Source organism: Nycticebus coucang, chromosome 5, assembly GCF_027406575.1.
Source record: "Nycticebus coucang isolate mNycCou1 chromosome 5, mNycCou1.pri, whole genome shotgun sequence".
Lineage (NCBI taxonomy): Eukaryota > Metazoa > Chordata > Mammalia > Primates > Lorisidae > Nycticebus > Nycticebus coucang.
Genome location: NC_069784.1, coordinates 124,307,998 through 124,328,433, shown reverse-complemented (window position 1 = coordinate 124,328,433; position 20,436 = coordinate 124,307,998). Strand labels below are relative to the sequence as shown.

Here is a 20,436-nt window from a genome sequence, read left to right as displayed (position 1 = left end):
ACTTTATTCAGCTAGACTACAATCTGGAAGTGGATTTGTTATGGTTTCCTCTCTGAATACTGGGGAAACATAAATTATATAACTGGACCTCAAAGGGATGACATATTTACCCTACTATATAAACAACAACAAAAGACACAGCCAAGAAGAATGCAGAACTCCCTTTATAAAGCAGCCTGGGCAAATTCCCATGATGTCAGACCATTGGTGTTTCCAGGGGCAACACCCCCATAACTGTCCCTGTCACAGAAGCACATTGAAAGTTCGGAAGAATGTAAAGCCTCCAAGTAGGTTCCAAAACCAACAAATGCTAAGGATTTCCAGACCCTTTTAGATCTTAGCAAGGTGTCAGTAAACATCTTTCTGAAGTTGGTGTGACCAAGAAAAGCAAAAAATGTGGTCTTTACAGTCAGATCTATGAAAACAAAAGACTACCAGCTCTTCCCATTTGTTTTCTTTCGATTAAAAAAAACCCCACTGGAATGAAATCTTAAAGTAACGATGGGAATTTTTGAAAAGTTAAACATTTTATGGGCACAGGCAATCAGCTATCCCAACTTACAGCATCCATTTAGAGGCTCTAACATTTTAGAGCTGAAAGGCCCTACTGTCTGCCAGCTGTGTTGCAATACCTTTTGAAGTCTGTCTCATTATTCCTTTCTGGTTCTTTCGTAAGTTCTGCCAGAAATACTTATTTTTCTTCTTCCAATCTCCTTTTCCTTTAAAATAATAATAATAAAAAAAGCACAAGCAATAAATTCATTAATAACAAAAGTAGCATCTTCCTTATAATTCAAAAGCTTGCAAGAATACTTTGATTTAAAAAAAAAAAAGACAGTTTTTCTCTTTTAGTTTGTGAAAGACTGGGAAATGCCTGTAAAGTTGTTTAAAAAGAAAATGCAAATTTCCTAGTAGCAAGAAATGGTACAGTGGGATTAAGATGAGAAATACAGAAACATCAAAAAAGGCAGGCGAAGCATGAGTTCTTGCCTTCACTTTGATGTCTGTTTAACTAGTGTGCCTAATTCTGCCTCGTCTTGTGGTATATTTCCCCCTTTGGTCTTAGCCGCAATTATTTCAACTACACCACAAATACGTTATTTTAAGAAGTTAATGTTTTGTTGTTCTTTCTATTGTTCATCTGCCTTTGGCTTATTCCTGTTATTCCAGCTTTAATGGTGAGAACAGAACAGTTGGGCTGCCCCGTGCCCGCTGTTCAGCACAGCTGGTCTCACAGTCTGTGGGGTTGACCTGCCCTGTTTCTCTATGGGTCTAGTGATGGTGGCATGGGAGGGGCATGATTCCTACCTCTCTGGCATTCAGGCTATCCAGTGACCCACTTACAGCTTACCCAGGGCATAGAACAAGAAAAACAGATTGCAATCTGGCTATGGCTGTGATATCTCTCAGTTGGGTCTCTCACTAACCTCCCACATTTGCTCAACTACTATGGGTAACTTTCAAAGGAACACAAATTCACAGCCAGAGCTAGGCATTTTTAATATGTGGTAGGGTTCCAATCATCAAAAGTAAGTAAAGTCTTTTAAAAAGCAAAGGGAAAGAGGAAGTAAAATGAATGGGTAGAGTAGTCCTTTATTCCTTAAAAAGAAAAAGCAGCAGTGCTATCTGCCACCGTGCTGAGGTGGCACACTCGGAACAGAAGCTCTGTCACCATCTGCTGTCTGTCTGGCTTCTCCCCGGCCACTGGAAATAGGGCCCAGGAAAGTAACGGGTTTCCACAGTCTAGACGGGTGGTGCCAGGCCATGCCGCCCAGAGCAGACATGTGGGAACCACGTCCCTGGTGCTCGCAGGCTAGAAAGGGCATCATCTGTCAAAACAGGATGCCTTTATTTAAGTTCTGACAACCCTCAGAGCTATGGGAATGAAATCAGAGCCATGCAGCCTGAGACTTCCATGTGTGCTTATCTTGACACAGTCCCCTGTCGTCTGCTGCCTTTGGGCTTTACACTAAAGAAAACGTCAGCCATCAAGCATCAAGGCAGAAAGATGATTGTTAATTCAGCCTCTCTAGCAGGCGATTGGTAATATAACGTATTTCTTCAACTGTAAGCCACGTTCTTTTCTTCCCCTTCCCCATGTTAATGTTTCTGAAATGGAGGCACAGCCTAAAGAATATGACAACTGCTATCATTTATTCAACACTTACTGTATCGAGGTCCTTCGCCATCTAAGGGCGTATCACTAGTGTTCCCATTTAGTTGATGAGAAAACTGGAGCTTGGAGAATAAAATCACTTGCCCAAGGTCATAATTACTGAGTTGGCAGAGTTGTAATTCAAATCCAGGAAGCCAGATGTGAGCCCTATGCTCCGAATCATTACCACTCACCTCTGACCCAAACAGAAAATCGAGGACTAAGCCGGGAGTAAATTTTATACTCAAGGATATATAAAATATACAGTGCCTTAACTGCACATAATCTTCAATCTAAAAAGTCTAATTTAAGGATGTAGTCTAGGACATTATCAGGGATGGAGGCTACAGGATTTTTATGGCGGCATCCTTTGTCTATAATAGAGGAAAAAACTGGAAGCAAAGCTCAATGCCCAGCACAGAACTGATTTGTTAATTCAATTACGGCACATCCAAGATGAGGGAATACTGTGTGGATTTAAAATTTTTACTGTAAAGAATATTCAGCCATGTGGGGAAATAATCAGAATATAAGCAACTTAAAAATAGTATGTAAATTATGGTCACAATTAACTTTTTTAAAAACCTTACCCAATAGGAAAAAAGGAGAGAAGTTACACATCACGATCTTATCAGTGTTTACTTCTGAGTAGTGGGATTCTTTGTGGTTTCTGTGTTTTTTAACATGTTTGTGTCATCTATGAAGTATTAAAGGAAAATAATTAAATAGTTAAACAAGTGGTACTGACCTACAGAGCCGTCTTCTGAATTTGATTTATGAAGAGGGTTCCTAGAAAGGAAAAGAAAAACAGGTCAGGTTAGAAGTGAAACTCTTCCTAACTAGTGTGACCCGGCATCAATAATACTTAACAGAGTCGGGGAAAATCCACTTAGGATATTTGCCACCAGCCTTCTCCACCTGGCTGCTGACTCACAAGAAACAGCCTTATGTACCATTTGTCAGCATTTATTAAGGACGCCCTCTAGGGTAAGACCTATAATATTAAATGAAGAGAAGAGACCTCACTAGGTGATTGCTCAAGCACCTTGCATTTCTGTAAAATTATTAACTACGAGGGAAGTTACAGCCATTCAGGAGTCTCTTGCATAAGTGGAAAAGAAAAAGCAAATAATAATGAAAATAAAAACTCAGTGCTGTAAACCCCACTTAGCCCAGCAGGTGAGTGAAGTGGTCAGCTGTAAAGACAAGAAAGAGCGGGGCAGGAGGAGTGTGAGGGAGACTGGAAGCCCCACGCAGAGGAGGCAGCCAGGACGTGATTCCTCCGGGGGTTATAGCCAAACGGTAAGTGCAACGTCAATCTTGCTAAAATCTCCCCGTTCAAAGAAAAGCCAGAAATCTACATTTGTGTATGACAGCCCCCGATTTTTAAGTGATGGTGAGTAATTCAATGGTTTTAGAAATGCATTCAAGTTAATCGAGGGGTGTCTGGGCACCAGATTGGCAACACCCCCCACCCTGCGCCCCATTACCCTTTGCTGCTGGTTTGTGAAGTGAGATATACTGATCATAGATGAACCTCCTGGATAACCCCAGAGGTATACACAGTTCCAAACCAGTTAATTGGCATTTGTCCACTAAATATGTAGACACCAATTTAAAGCAAGAAGCCAGGGAAACCAAAGAAAGTTAAATATGTTGTCTCGCAAACAAAAGAGTAGAGGTTGGAGCATAATATTTCATTAAGTGGGTCCCAAGCCTAGGGGACAAGGTCAGTGTCCTTGGGCTTCCTGACAAGGAAACCAGAAAGGAGGAAGCTATGTCAAAACAGAAGCACAGACATTCGGAATCCTCCATGAGACCTCCCTGCACAACAGAGAATGGAACAGGTGTCTGGTAAACACTCTCCAGCGTCTGAATGCTTGGGAAGTCAGAGGTCAGGAGGCCAGATGTGAGTTTTGCTGAAAAAATGACAGGAAGATAAACAGAACATCCAAATCTCTGCAGGGAGACAGAGGGGCTTTCCATGCAGAGCCACCTTGGAGAAACCACTTGCTTTAGTGTAGCTGTGTTGGTGCCGGCTAGCTGCTGGGGGCCACTGCAGAATGGAAAGCCCATGCCTTTAAGCGAGGCTGAAGAGAGAACTGTTCCTGACCAGCACAAAAATCTGAAAGACCTCTATTGTAAACTAGCAGAGAGTAGCAGCTAAGATCAGGGGAGAAACAGTTGCAGAGGACATGAGCTAGACTTGAATTCCAATCATTTCCCCCTTAATACTATACTGAGAACACAGAAAATATAAGGAAACTCTAACTCAGGAAAAAACCTGTGGCTGGGCACAGTGGCTCAAGCCTGTAATCCCAGCATTTTTAGAGGTTAAGGTGAGAGATCATTTGAGGCCAGGAGTTCAAGATCAGCCTGGGCAAGACAGCAAAACTCCATTTCTGGAAAATAAACAAACAATCAGTTTTTTTGTTTTGTTCTTAGAAACAGAGTCTCACTCCATGCCCTGGGTAGAGTGCTGTGGCATCATAGCTGACAGCAACTTCACACTCCTGGGCTCAAGCAATGCTCCGGCCTTAGTCTCCCGAGTAGCTGGGACAACAGGTACCCAACATAACAGCCGGCTAATTTCTCTATTTTTAGCAGAGATCGGGGTCTCACTCTTGCTCAGGCTGGTCTCGAACTCCTAAGCTCAAGCAATCCACCCACCTTGGCCTCCCAGAGTGCTAGGATTATAGGCATGAGCCACCACGCACAGCCTCTGCAAAGATGTTTTTTTGAAAAATTAGCCAGGTGTAGACCCATAGCTCAGCGGTTAGGGTGCCAGCCCCATGTACCAGGGAAGGTGGATTTGAACCCATCCCAGGCCTGCTAAAAAAACAAACAAAAAAACAGCCGGGTGTTGTGGCAGGTGCCTATAGTCCCAGCTACAAGGGAGGCTGAGGCAAGAGAATTGATTGAGCCCAAGAGTTTGAGATTGTTATGAGCCGCGACACCATAGTACTCTACCGAGGGTGACATAGTGAGACTGTCAATAAATAAATAAATAAGCAAGCCAGGTGTGGTGGCAGATGCCTATAGTACCAGCTCCTCAGAAGGCTGGGAGGAGGGAAGGAAATCACTTGAGCCCAGGAGTTCAAGGTTACAGTGAGCTATGATCACGCCACTGCACCCCAGCCTGGGTGACAGAGCAAGACCCCGACTGTAAAAAAAAAAAATTTAAAAAGAAAAAAAGGAGGAGGAGGAAACGGAGGAAAGAACAAGAATAAGGGAGGGAAGAGAACCAGCAGCAGCAGCACAGGCAAATGCAAAAACGCTCAAGGTCAGCATTTGGCTCGGCGGCTAAGGCGCCAGCCACGTACACCTGAGCTGGCAGGTTCCAATCCAGCCCGGGCCCGCCAAACAACAATGACGGCTCCAGCCAAAAAATAGCCAGGCATTGTGGCGGACGCCTGTAGTCCCAGCCACTTGGGAGGCGGAGGCAGGAGAATGGCTTGAGCTCAGGAGTTGGAGGTTGCTGTGAGCTGTGATGCCACAGCACTCTAACCCATGGGGTAAGCTTGAGGCTCTGTCTCCCAAAAAAAAAAAAAAAAAAGCTCAAGGTCACAGGGCAAAACAGAACGGCAGCCCAGCAATTGGCTAGTTATCCCTGTCTTAGAGGCAGGAAATTCTCCAAAGAGCAATAGCATTTAAGCCAAGTTTGGCCTCTTAATTTATTTTTTTTTTTTTCCAGATCTTACTCTGTTGCATTTTGGACTAGAAGTCACAGTACTACGTATGAACCCACCTCACTTCCACCGGCAGTGACCTAGCAACGTGGTCACGCAGGCTTTCAGGAAGGGACCACGAAGAACGCATGCATTTTATATTCACTCTAAGGCCTAAGAAATTCTCGACCTCATTGCTAAGATGCAAATATATCAAACATCCCTAGTTCTGGATCAAACTGGTTAAACTTGTAATGAATTAAAAATATGTAGAGCTTTTACTTTTTCCAAAAGAAATAGTTGTGTAGGAAAATGGTCTTTAAAAAGATTACTTTCCTTTACTCCTTCACTGACTTAGAATAATAAACCTTATCAAGTTATAAGGTATTTTTCCAATCATTTAATCCAAATCTCAGTTTTCTAGGAAACTGTTGTTTCCAGAAATTAAGGAAGTGGCCCACTGTCCCACAGCTACTTAGGGGCCAACCAGGGACTGTACCCAGGTAACCTAGACTCCAGCTCCACTGCTCTTCCCAGATATGCCTTACTCTAATTGGCAAAAAATGCACATAAAATCATCAATTTAAAGGCTCGTTTCTATTTTTTCAGTCCTATTTTCATTCTTTCTGCCAAAGGAGAATATTTTATACCAGAAAAATACTTCAGAACTAGGTGGTGCCCATAGCTCAGTAGACAGGGCGTTGGCCACATAACTGAGGCGCGGCGGGTTCAAAACTGGCCCAGGCCGGGTAAAACAACGACAAGTGCAACAGAAAAATAGCTGGGTGTTGTGGCGGCGCCTGTAGTCCCAGCTACTTGGGAGGCTGAGGCAAGAGAATCACTTAAACCCAAGTGGTTGAGGTTGCTGTGAGCTGTGATGCCACAGCACTCTACTGAGGGCAACATAGTGAGACTTTGTTTAAAAAAAGAAAAAACACAACTTCAGAACTTACAGTGCAGAAAAAGGTAAGCTCTTACTATCACATAATTTTCACAAAATATATTACTATTTTCTTTTCAAAAACAATTATTTATAATGTTTTTTGGATTTTGGCCGGAGCTAGGTTTGAATCCGCCACCTCCGGCATATGGGACCGGCGTCCTACTCCTTGAGCCACAGGCGCCGCCCCAATTATTTATAATGTTTTCATAATTTTTGTCTACTTTCTTAAAATTATCACACACTGTAAATAATCTTATCCTCTCATTTGGCTGTGTCCTGTCATTCCCCAGGATGCCAGCAGATGGCACTGTGGTTTCTTTATTCATTCCGTGGTGCGTGGGATTTTTGTAATTAAAATTTCTCAAGTTCACCATCTAGGCACTGTCCAAAGAATAACAACCTAGTGTTTCATAAATGTGAGGCTCCACAACTCATCCAATTTGCAAAGGAGGAAAATGACACTGTATGAATTTGAATGCAGACAGGAGTTGGCAGAACAGAGATGTAAAATACCATCTTCTTTCTCCTTAAGACTGATTATAAAATTCAGCCACCAGGTGGAAAAAAAAAAAAAAAAAAATCAGTGCTACAACCTAATTCCAAATTTGGAAGGCAGCAGGTGGAGGAGGTCATTTACTGATCTCCTGGTGGAATAAATTATGCTCAGAAGTCAGTTCCAGCGAGGCCTCCCTGTTCCATACCCTTCTTCCAGCCGGATGCCGCCAGCCTGGGAACTGCAGGAGCAGACAGATCTGCAGCCTTTGGATCCATCACTTTCATTGCCAGTGGGTGAAAAGGATAGGAACTAAATCCAGCTAACGCCTGGATTTTGATGACCTGGAAGCAATAATTTACATTCTGTTGCACTCTGAAGATCTATTAAAAGATTTGATAATAACCAATATTGCATTTATTTTTTAATTTTTTTTTTTTTTTAAGAAATAAAGTTTCAGGGGCAGTGCCCAGCCCCATATACTGAGGATGGTGGGTTCAAACCCGACCCCAGACAAACTGCAAAAACAAAAAAAATAGCTGGCATTGTGGCAGGTACCTGTAGTCCCAGCTACTTGGGGGGCTAAGGCAAGAGAATTGCCTAAGCCCAAGAGCTGGAGGTTGCTGTGAGCTGTGACACCACTCTACTGAGAGCTACAAAACAAAACTCTGTCTCTATAGAAAAAAGGAAAAAAGAAAAGAAAAGAAACAAGGTTTTGCAATGTCACCCAGGCTGAAGTGCAGTGGAGCATGACCACAGCTCACTGCAGCCTCAAACTCCTGGGCTTGAGCGATTCTCCTGCTTCAGCCTTCCAAATAGTGGGGACTACGGTGCACACCACCATGCCCAGCTAATTTTTATTCTTTCTTGACCAGATGAGGTCTCAGTATGTTGCCCAGGCTGGTCTTGAATGCCTAACCTGAAATGATCCTCCTCCAAGTGTTGAATATAAGGTCTCAGAATCGAACTTTAGCAAATACCTTTTCATCAATTAACTACTACTATTAAATCCCAACAATGCTTAAGTATAAACAATTTTTCCCCCAGATCCCTAAACTCCTTTAGTTGTCTCTGAAAACAAAACTCACTTATGAAAATCCCCAAATTAAGAAATGCATTAATTAGATCACACAACCAATTTAAGGGACAGCATCTCTATTCTTAGCTCATTTCTTCCCTCCAACCTCAGTCCTCTACAAATTGTTTATGAATTCTTCATTAAATTCCTTTGCTCATTCATTTTCACTCATTTTTTCATCCAGTAAATATTTATTCATCTCCCAGTAGGAGTGAGGCATCCTCTGAGAACAAGACAGGGAAGATTCCTGTGGCCCTGCAACTTGGAGGGGGTGGGGAGGGAGACGGCAGAGGTGAGGAGCGGGGAGAATTTGAGGTGGGATGGACAGAGAAGGCCCTCTCAGGGGGTGACAGTTGAGCAAATTTTGGAAAGCAAAGCGGGGAACCAGCAGGGAGGAAACATGAGGCCCGCTTTGCACATGTTGAATCTGAGGTCCTTGAAAAACACCCCTGTGGAGATGGTAAAGAAACAGTTGGACACGTGATTTGGAGCTGGATGTAAGAATTTGGAAGTCACTTGCATCTTCAAAGCTGCAAGAAAATGAACAGAAGAATTGTGAAGACTGTGTTCAAAGACAACCTTATTTTAAGGTGCTAGCAAGAACCGGTGAGGTTTGGAAACACCACTAGAGCGCACTTACCTTTCCTGGCTAAAATGATATTAACCTCCATTTTGCAAAAATTACATGGGTGCCTCCAACTCTACACAGGGTACATTCTAGGTTGCCGTCTTTTCTGTTCTGGTAAGTCAACTGTTTCCACATAGCAGAACGAGGAACAAACACAGGCCAAGGCAGAACTCCTCACTCCTGAATTGAAATCCTCCTCTTAAACACGATGCCACTGTGAGGCATTCTGCCATCCCAGAAGGAGAGAACCACTGAGCCCTGGGAGTGATCACTTGCCTGAGGTCAAGTTATGCTGGGCAGGGGCAAAGCTGGGTTGGGCAGCCCAGCCTCTGATTCCTGAGTCTAACGTCTTGCCCTGTTGGCCACAGTCTTTCTAGTTTATGTAACAGAATTGTGTACTGTAGACACGCTACCTGATGCCACTTTCCTAAGGGTAAATGACCGAAATGATCCTTAAGAACTTATGAAGATAGAATGTTTTCAACACCAAACGTGAAGATGGTCTACAGAGATATTAGAACCAAGCATTTCAAGAACACTTTTCGGGAGTTGGCTCACTGATTGCTCCTGCAGGATCCTGCTGTCTGCTCATAGAAGGAAAAGAGGCCAAATACTCAGACTCACTTTGCTTGTTATGTCCATTTATATACAAGCAGCCTGAGGTACCTCCAGGCAAAGACAACTCTATCTCGTTTTTACATACTGAGTCTAATACACCAGAAAAGTAAAATGAATAATCAAGCATAAAGAAATGCCTAAAATAGATTCCATGTTTTGGTTTTGATGGGCTGTCCAGAAACTTCATTATAACCAATCAAAAAAGAAAGAAAAAAAAGAACAGCAGTTATAACCTAATTTCCGAGAAAGGAGCATATGTTATATGTTACTGGAAAACCTGTACTTAAGAGACTTTTTTTTAAGTTCCTTAATCTTAAGTCTCAGGAAATAAGCTTCCCCATTAGTTTATTTCCTGCTGAATTTGGAATCAGGGTTTCTGCCGTGTCTGGGTCTTTTCCTGCATCATCCTGGCCCTGCCAAGAGTACCCAAAACCAGCAGGAGCCTTTTCTTCAAGATGTAAAAAAAAGGACCCACACGTCTGTGCTCTGGATTGTTGCAGGTGGGTGATGGTTTCAGGGCTGAAGCACTTATAAGTAGTTAAGATTTTTCTTTATGTTCTACTTAAGTATGATTAACTAGGTATGTCCATATTTTGCTTATTTTATGACAAACTATTGTATGTGAAATAAGTAATTGCTTCATTTAATATTTGTTATCATTTTTTAGGCATCAAAGATATTTTATCATACAAACTGATCTCCTCTATTTAATATGAATATGAAACAAAATTCACTGTATACTACCTATTGTCTGCCATAAAAATTCAAGGGTTACCCTCTCCCTGGCCACAGGGCTAGAACTCAGGGGAAGCCTGAGAGACAGGGAGGCCTCAGTGGTGCTCCCTCTCAGGCCAGGCAGGTGCAGGGGTGAGCGCTGCCTTGCATTCCACACACTGCCACCCCTCCACCCCCCGACTCCCTGTTCGGGCTCGAGCTCTGGATCTGGCCCTTGGTGGCCAGTAGTGGCTGGGCTTTACACACGTGACATCATTTCGCTTGCAAACTCACTGGCTGAAACTCAAAGTAATTCTGTTGCCAAAATCAGGCATATTGTTAGAACCCCATGAATATTTAGTATCAATGACAACGTTGGTGACATTTTGTCAAGCTGGTCAAAATACTCCCCATACAGGCTTTTTCTTTCATTTCACGGCCTATCCTCAGCCTGTACTTTCTGGCTTTTTGTTCCAAGGTCACCTTCATAAGTGATCAAGGCAGGTGTCCGCAGTATCAAATCCAAGACAATGGCCTGACCCAGCACAGGCTAAGAGCACATGTGCTCAGAAAGTCAGGCACACCTGGGGGCAAATGGCAGCGCTGCCACCAATCTAAGCTGTGATTGTCTTTGTATGTGAAACGGTGATGATAAAATATACCTGCCTTAATAGGCTGTGAGGGGGATCGGCACAGTGCTTGGCACTTGGCAAGTTCCAAATAAATGCAACTTCTTATGTTCTCACTAGAGCCACCCCAGACCACTGTCCCTGTCTTTACTCCAAACATGCCATTACGTCACCTCGTATTCTGCATTCCCACAGTTTCCAAATCACTAAGGAATATTTTTAACACTAACTTCTCTCAAATAACTAGGATGGAGACAGTGACTTTTCTTGTACTTCTCAATCCCTTTATAAAAGGGATTTGTGCTTGACTTAGACTTACAAAAAAAACTCTATATGCATAATGTTTGAATATGATATTGAAAGCTCTTCATCCAGCTTATTTTTCAGCATAATAGTGTTTCTATTTGCCTATATCCTATTGTCTTCCTTAAGCAGTATTTAGCTTACTATAATTATTACTAAATAATTTTTTTTTTATTTCTGCTTTTTAAATTTACAGTGAATAGCTTTTCAGTACAGACACTTCCATCATGGGAAATGGCTTAGGTCCATCAATTAGGTTACATTAAGTCTCCAAAAGAAAATGGCAGGATTTTCAGGTTTATGAAGTTGGATGCTGTCGCCAAACAATACTACTGCCCAATCTTTAATTCCAATTCAAAGAGGCTCTTTTACAACAAGCTGCAAATTCTTACACTTGTAGGAATTATACAGAAAGGACGTTGAGGGAGGCGCCTGTAGCTCAGTGGGTAGGGCGGCGGCCCCATATACTGAGGGTGGCGGGTTCAAACCTGACCCTGGTCAAAATGCAACAAAAAATAGCTGGGCGTTGTGGCGGGCACCTGTAGTCCCAGCTGCTCGGGAGGCTGAGGCAAGAGAATCACTTAAGCCCAAGAGCTGGAGATTGCTGTGAGCTGTGACGCCACAGAACTCTACCAAGGGTAACAAAGTGAGACTCGAAAAAAAAAAAAAAGACATTGAAAAAGTTTGCAATTTCCAGCCACAAGTTTTGACATTTTTAACTTTTTCTGCTCTATCCTGTGGTCACAAGGCCATATGTGGCCCTTCAAGTGCCCAAGTGTGGTCCCTTGATCAAATTCAAATTTTATTAAAAGGATCTGTTCTGTAAAATTTGTATTCAGTCATAAGCCCATCTCAAGAATCCGAAAAACAAGTGTGGCCCCAAGGCCACAGGTTCCCCATCCCGAGGTGAGCCTATTCCTTCTATAACAGTGGTTCTCAACCTTCCTAATGCCGCGATATATTTTTATTGTTACAAAGGGATCAAGACCCACAGATTGAGAACCGCTGAGGAGTAACATGTCTCAAAAGAGCATCTTGTTCAGAAAGATAAGAAGGAGAAAGATACAACCAATCCAGGTATTTGACTTCAGTTCTTACGGCAATCACGTTCATTACCTTTCAATCCCCGCTGACTGCAAGAAATCTATGGAAGTTCGAGGGAACTGAGTTTGCGCTTGGCAGAAATCATGAGCAGCTGACTGGTGCCTCAAAGTGAATGATGTCTCAGTGCTGTCACAAGGCCACACTACCCAGGAAGTGGCACAGCACGGCCAATGGCTTGGCATTCAAAGCCAAATTCTGCCACTTACTGATCAGTAACTCTGAGCAAGTAACCTAGTCCCTCGGAACCTGTTTCCTGCTACGCAAAATAGAGACAATAATATGGTTCCCAGAGGTTTCAATGAGTTACAACTTACACTGTACTTAGAACATGTCAAGCACTAAATAAAATTAATGAAAATAAAATGAAACATGCTATTACTGGGTTTTTCTTTTAACCAGCTCCACCTATGAGTCAAGTCTCCCTTAATCCTTCTCCAAATGGACTTCTACTTCTCAACACGTAAGGGGCTGGGGCTCTGGCACCTCCAGAAGTGACCAGTTCTCTGGGCCCAAAGCAGGGCTCACTTCTGTAAAACCTGAAAAGCCCTCACAAAGGGGCATTGAAAGAGATTTGTGTCCTTTCATTCACCAACTGCTAACTTGAACCAAAAGTGAGTGATGCAGGTCACTGGCAGAAAATGAAGAGTTTTGTGTCTACAAAGCAGCCAGATGCCATCTCTCCACATGGCGGTCCCTAGCGCGGATTATGTTCAGGCCACAACCTCACAAAGGCCAGGCCTGTGCAAGTACAGAACGGCACAGGGGCTCTGAGTAGGGGCTGAGTTCCAGAAACCTCTCAGTGGGTCTTTGCTTTTGTTTTGTTCTTCTGATTTTTTTTTTTCAGATAGTCTCACTCTGCCGCCCCAGTTAGAGTCCTGTGGTGTCAGCCTAACTCACAGCAACCTCGAACACCAGTGATCCTCCTGCCTCAGCCTCCCAGAGTGCTAGGATAACAGGTGTGAGCCAGTGGGCCTGGCGGTTGTCTTTACTCTCACCCACGAGTGTTAGGGTGATACTCAGTTGAGTGTAACTAATTCTTGACTTCAGTTCTGAGACAAATAAGAGCACGTTATCACGTAGCCAAGAGTCTGGAGGTAGCTGTGCCAGCACTCCTGCAGCCACTGAAGCCATTATTTCCTCCCCTACTTCACCATGTGACCTCCTTTCTTATGGTGAAATGACAACCCCTTGGGCCCTGTGACCCTGTTTTAGGCAGAACAATGGAGAAGAGCCAAGGGCAGGGGATGTGTGTGCTGGGTCAGTCCTTTTCGTTGTGAAAACTCCAGCTTCCTTAGAAACAGCCCACTGGAAAGTTCCAGTATTTCTTCTGTGCCACACACTGATACCCGGGTCCACTATCTGCAGGAGTCTGGGAAAGTGAGTATTTTTTTGTGTGTGTGGTTTTTGGCCCGGGCTGGGTTTGAACCCGCCACCTCCGGCATATGGAACCGGCGCCCTACTCCTAGAGCCACAGGCACCGCCCGAAAGTGAGTATTTTAACAGGGTACACTGCCACCCCAAACAAAATCAGGTAAGTAAGAAAGAAGGTGAGGGTAGAATAAAATCTACCCAAGTAACGGGAGACTCCTGCGAGGTACGGACCACATCGTGTGCAGATCCCACCTCAAGCTTTGTAGAGCTTTGTTCTCTACATCAAGTAAACAATAAATCATCACAGACTGATTATCTACGACACTGGCCAGTTACTGGTTCTTTTTCTACAACCTAGTTAAAAGAATATTATGTGCCCTCTAGTACATGTCATGGGAATATTCTGAAGACTGGTCATGAAACTGGAAGGCCTTGGGAAGGCATTTCTGACACCGCAGTGAGAAGTTACATGCTGCTACTGTCAGTGGTGATGTCAGCGTCAGAGTCGCCATCCACAGAGAAAAGTCATAGCGACTGCTTAGTTCAAACCCATGTGATCACACATGGCGGGAAAGAATGACCCTGAAAGACCCTAGCCGGGCACGGCGGCTCACCCTGTAATCCTAGAATTCTTATATATCTCATTATATTTTAGGCTCATGGAGAATCTAAAAAGAACTAGATCATCACGAGTGTGATGAATTCAAGACTTATCCAAGATCACACAACTAATAATTGTAAGACCCGAAACTGAGGCTCCCTCACCCCAATATTTTTCTGACTAACACTCCAGCTCTGTGGAGCCAAGGGCCTCAATCGTCTTACCACGGTATTCACGGTACCAGGCACATTACTATGAGACTGAAGCCAAAAACAGGGCGCTTTCTCTAATTACCGGTATTGAAAGTGAAATTTAAGTTTGTAACCTGGCCACTGGAATTCCCAGCCCCAGGTCAAATTCTGACTTTTCATGATTTTTCAACAGGCATACAAATTAGGATGTTAAAGACAGGGGGACCTTGAACTTCTGCTTTTTGTTCTGGCTTTGGTGTAACCAATAAAAACTAATGGCTTCGTTGTGAATTTGACATTTTACTTAGGTATTTTTTTCTATCTTAAGAATTACAATTATTGGCTCGGCACCTGTAGCTCAGCAGCTGGGGCACCGGCCACATACTCGGGGGCTAGTGGGTTCGAACCCAGCTTGGACCTGCAGAATAGCAATGTCAACTGCAGCAAGGAAATGGCCGGGCATGGTGGCAGGCACCTGTAGTCCCAGCTACTTGGGAGGCTGAGGCAGGAGGGTCACTTGAGCCCAGGGGTTTGAGGTTGCTGTGAGCTGTGACCACAGCATTCTACCGAGGGCAACATAATGAGACTCTGTCTCAAAAAAAAAAAAAAAAAAAAAAATTACAATTATTATCCAAAGCAAAATAAAACAAAAACAGGATTGTAGCATATTGCTTTCACCACCAATGCTAGTTTTTATAAAATGAGAAAAAGATTAACTTTATATGAGCTTAAGCAGTCTACTAAAAAGAAAATATATTTGTTTACATTTTTTAATGGCTGCTACATATTTTGCGAATGGAGCAAAGTTATTCCTTCCCTTTATTTCCACTTTAAAATTTCCTGCATGTGTGTAATAAATAGGGACTGGGGCTGGCTGGCTGGACAGGGATGGATGGGGAAGTCTCTGGAATGCACTTTGGCTATCAGCATGCATGAGGCAGGCCCAGAGCGAGAGCTGGTGTGCAAATGGATGGCCACCACAACTGGGACAGGGCGAGTGTGCGGTCAGCGATCTGGGCAGAAACTGGCACGGTGAGCGGACCCTGGCTTTTAGTATTCTTCTCAAATTTGCCTGCACCTTCAGGGAAAGTGAGGCAGCAGAGGGCCGGCCTGTCCAGCCTCAGCGTCTGAGTGAGGAAGGGCAGGGCAGATGGGAGGAAAAAGGGGCTCCATTCAATTATCTCCCCCTTACGTTTCCATGGTGATGGCTCCGGAAACGGGTCAGAACTTTCTCAGTGGAAACAAACAGTGGCTCTCATTCACTGTCCCTGAAGCCTGCTGGCTGCTGTGCAGGCTGGGCACAGGGGACACCCTGGAGGGACTTGGGGCCAGGGGCTATGTGCTAAGCCTGTCCTCTGGCAGCTGCTCTGAGGGGCAGCAGCAGAGTTGGGGAGCCACCTCTGAAGGCCAAAACTGGAGGCACTGCCCGCACAGAAGGCCCTTCCTTCCCCGCGGGTGCACAGTGACCAGCAACCACTCCTGGGCACTGGTGTGCCAGTCGCCTGCTGCCCTACTTCTCCCAGCAGACAACACGAACAATGGGTGCCCCCCAGCCTGGGTCCTTTCAATGGTGACCACGTGGGCCTCCCCCTGCCTTTTGTTTTTAATTCCTCCCCAGACACAGCTGATGGAAATTTTTCCTATGTTATAAACAGTAGGAAAATGGGAACCTAAGTTTTCCTGTCTTCTCAGAGCTCATTTTTTGAGTTCCAAAACCTCTTTGTCATGGCCACGTGCCCTCCACACCTGGACCCACGGACCAGAGGGCCCTGCCCTCCTGCACTTCACAGTCCTGCTCACTGATCTCACGCTGCCCTGGATTGCCTCACATCCTTCCCCTTTCTGATTCTGTGGGTGCACCACCACCTGCTGGAAATGATTCCGACACCAGCGAGCTTTGCCAGGGTTACTATGATGATACGGTGACCTCTGCCAGCGTCATCAGCTGAGCAGCCCCCGAATTCTACCTGTGCTAAGATGTACAGTGAAAGCAAAGAGCTTCAATCCGATTGACAGGACAGAGGTTTGGGCAGCGATTCATAAAACCAAGCTGGCTGCTTAAGATCTCCTGGGAAACTTCTCAAAGTCCCCAGGGCCAGGGTTCCACATCTGGAGAATCTAATCTAAAATCTCCAGGGTTTCACATCTGGAAAATCTAATCCTTTAGTCTGGGGGGCTCAGGGAAGCTGAGGATCTTTCTTTCCAACATGCCCTCCAAGTGACCCTGACTTGTAGATGTACTTGGACCAGTGGCTTCACCCAGCAGAGTCTGGGGAACACGCTGCCCATCCCTCCTTCTCTATTCCCTCTTCCATCCTCCTACTCCAAGGCCTCTAAAACAAAGTAAGCAACACTGCAAGTGAGATTTTCAGTAAAGAATACACTAAAACAAGTGCCCAATACATTTCCAGCATTATCCTGACTGTAAGATTTGGACAAGCTTTTAGACGAGGTTGGGGGCCGGGTTTAGTCCTGAACAGCACACATTCCTGGCATGAAACAGATGCTCCCTATGGATTAGATGAAGGAATTAGCCAGCGGATGAAGGAATTTAAAAAGCAGAAGCACAGTAAGGAAAGGCCTTGAGACGCTTCAGACCATCAGGGTCTGTCCACTCAGCCCACCTCCTCTTGCGGACAATGGTGCTTCTAATGCACAAAGCCGACCGACCACTGGGCAGCTCCGAGCTGGCTCTGAAGGCCTCCGGGAAGGCCCCTGACACCACCGCCTGATATGCTGTGCTCTCACCTCCTTTCTCACACCTGGAACTTTGTTCCTGTCCATTTCCACCTACGAGGCCCTGGTCTCCTGCAGGTACGCACTGCTCCAGGACCTGTGGCAGATCAGGAGTCTGATGCTTTAGCTCGGGAAGAGTCTCTCCTGCCTGCTGTTTACTGACTGACACCCTCCCACTCCCAGCCTGATCTTCTGTTCCCTCCTTTGCAGGAGAGAGAAGGAACAGCAGACATTTCTGTATACGACACAACTCCAGGCAGCAGTGCCTGTCCCCAGCAAAGGCAGCAGGAGGGCACATAGCCTGCCACTGGCGAAGGATGCCGGGCAGACACGTGGGCTCCAGCTGTGGCCGGGTCGGCTGGAGGTTCATGTGCCAGACAGCGGGAAGGGCAACAGAGCTGCCAGGTGGGAACAGCTGAGGAGGAGGATTCTGGCCCAGCTGCTCCCGCCCCAGCTCCTGCATTCTGGAATGTTGAGCCCCTCAAATATGCTGTGGATGGAGCGCACACACGTGCAGACACAGCTATGCCTGCACACACACTCCAGCACACTGCCACCACCAGGCTCTATGGCAATGGCCATTGTTTTCTGACCTCCACTTTTGGAGGCATCAAAAAAGGAAACTAAAGGTCATGTTGGAAAGGGCGTAATTTAGAGCCAATGATGTGATCCCTGATGAAGTCTGTGTGTGGCACCTCTAATGTGCCCGAGAGTGAACCCCACAGATCCATGGTGCCCACCACGGGCAGCCCTGCCTAGTACTGAGGGGAGAAGCCACAGAACGTGAGCACTTCCCACACACAGGGCACCGCGCTGGGCTTTCACACAACCCCCTGCAGAAAGGCCTGTGATTGTCCAGGTATTATTATAAACCTGAGGCTTAGAGAATTCAAGTCCAGGCAGTCCCCAGGTTATGAATGACATAGGTTCTGGTTTGATCTTAAGTTGAACTTGTATGTAAGCTGGAGCAGGTATATTTACCTATTACCTGTAATAGCCTCCGTAAGTGCTAGTTGTTCGTTGGTCAGATGTTCGTAACTCAGGGACTGCCCATATCTTGTTCATATCCCATGTTCATAATGTAGCAAAGCTTAAACTCAGATTATGCCCAGCTCCAGATTGTCCCCAGCTAGTAACATGCAGAGTCCAGGCAAAATGGACAGTGGGGGTGAGCTGGAGGCTGGAGGCGGAGAAGCGAGGAGGGACCCAGGAACAGAGAGCCCTGGAGACCAGTGACTCAGATTCATCCCTGGGCCAAGGAGGGAGCTGAATCCTGGAGGGGTGAGGAGACAGAGGGCAAGTCATGGATGGGCAGTGCAGTAAAACTCTGAGCTCCCCTACGGTGACCTTGCCTTTGGGCCCATGTAGTCTCTGGTTCTCTCTCTCTGGTTCCCACCTCGCTGTCCTGGAGGACACTGGGCACAGAGCGAGGACACATCCAGCTGAGCCAGGCAGAACAGCCTGTTGGCCCCTCTGAAGGGCATGCCTCTGGGGCTTCCTCAGTCAGTACACAGACACAGGCCCCAGTCAGTACACACATGCACATTCCCCATGGGAGGACACTGGTGTCCCCTCCCCACACCACCGCCCTGCCACAAACAGGAGGTGGAGGCAGGATGCATGAGCATCAGCTCAGGGGACGTGGCAGCCCTCATTAGCTCCTCCCACTGAAGCTGGTCTACTTCCTAAGGAGGTGTGACCATGCCATGCATAACTAAATATTTTGTATATGTTTCTTGATATTAGATTTTTATCCAGAAATATTATGTAGTGTTGTTGTTTCTATTCTAAAAGGAAGAAAATCTGGAGAGACTTAAATGAGATTATGGAATGGAACCAGGCGGGGAGAGAGGAGCAGCCCTTAGAAACAGATTCGGCAGTTTGCGGAAGCTACTGTAATAAGTCCTCAAGTTACAAACATCCAAATGACATACAACTCGCACTTGTGAATGACATCTATGACAGGTTATAGGTAAATGTACGTGCTCCAGCATAGCATAAAACTCCTCTTAAGAACATAACCAGTTCCTAACCCAGGACTGCCTGTGTTCTCTCTGCCAGAGGTTATTTTACAGGTCTCCTTTAAGATTGAGATTTGTGAGCAGAAAGCACTTCTTACCACACTGTTATCAGCTTGAGAAGATATTGACATGTGCAAGGTCACAGGGAAGACCAAGGTAGACTTCCATAACTCCAGCATTGGAAAAAATCCATTTTCAACCCTATTTCAAAGAACTAGGGTCCCTTAATGAAATCAGTGCAAGTCATGAATGACCATTTGCTCTGTGCAAACCACTGTTCTGGGCACTGGAGAAAATCAGAAGAGAGAATGAAGATGGAACATTTAGCCTCGGAGCTCATGACCATGCTGGCTCGTGTGGGCTTGAGCTACAGGCAAAGGCATGAACTTGGGCCAGACGGAACAGATAATGATAAGAGACAAGATTACTGCACACTTGCTATGTGTGCCGTAGTTAAGGTAAGTACTATAATTATCCCCCTCATTTTATAGTTGTGGAAACGGAGACAGGCCAAGTAACTTGCCCAAGAGTTGCAGAGTTGGTAAGAAAGACAGCGTGAATTTGAAGCCAGAGGGTCTGGAAGGAGGCAGGGCACCTTAACCCCAAGAGTATAATGACACTCAGAGAGGAGTGTACATCTCGAGCTCTGAGAACTTAGATAGGCTAATCAGTCTCAAAATAGTGTATACTTCAATGAGTTTATGAAACAACAAATGATAAAATACAATAAGAGATTTGCACAGTGGCCAATACATAGAAATAATGCAAGAAGCAAGGCTATGATGATGTTAACAAGGATAATGGTGATACGCATTATAGCGTCTTAAGAGACATCAGATTCGTGCAAAATGCTACCGACAAGACCATGGCCAGGGAAGGGATTGAGAAGGAGAAACTGTCCTCAGAACAGGATTTAAAGAAAGGAAATGTTTTCAAAGCCTGAAATCCAGACAGCCCCGCAGGACTTTAGGGGAAAGAGAGTACAGTGGGCTGTAGTTTAGTTTGTGTAAGTGGGAGATGTGGAAGACGCAACAATAAAAATGGGCTGGGACTGTGTTTTGGAGGCTTTGACTACCACAGTGAAAACATGGAGAGGTTCTAATTTACAGATGCCATTGGGGGGAATCTAAGTATTTTAGGAAAATAATCTGAAAGCAATTTCTTAAATGCTTTCTAGTTCATG

At 45.1% G+C, this 20,436-nt stretch overlaps 1 protein-coding gene across 4 annotated transcripts in view; it reads right to left on the bottom strand.

Annotated features, from left to right (window-relative positions):
* Positions 1-20,436, bottom strand: part of SASH1 (SAM and SH3 domain containing 1) — a 312,356-nt gene that overhangs the window by 70,630 nt on the left and 221,290 nt on the right. For all 4 annotated transcript variants that reach the window (XM_053591083.1, XM_053591082.1, XM_053591085.1 and 1 more), the window contains 2 exons: positions 2,904-2,944; positions 633-719 (listed from right to left, as the gene is read on the bottom strand). In XM_053591083.1, the coding sequence (XP_053447058.1) occupies positions 633-719; positions 2,904-2,944 (128 nt within the window). The remainder of the gene's footprint in view (positions 1-632; positions 720-2,903; positions 2,945-20,436) is intronic.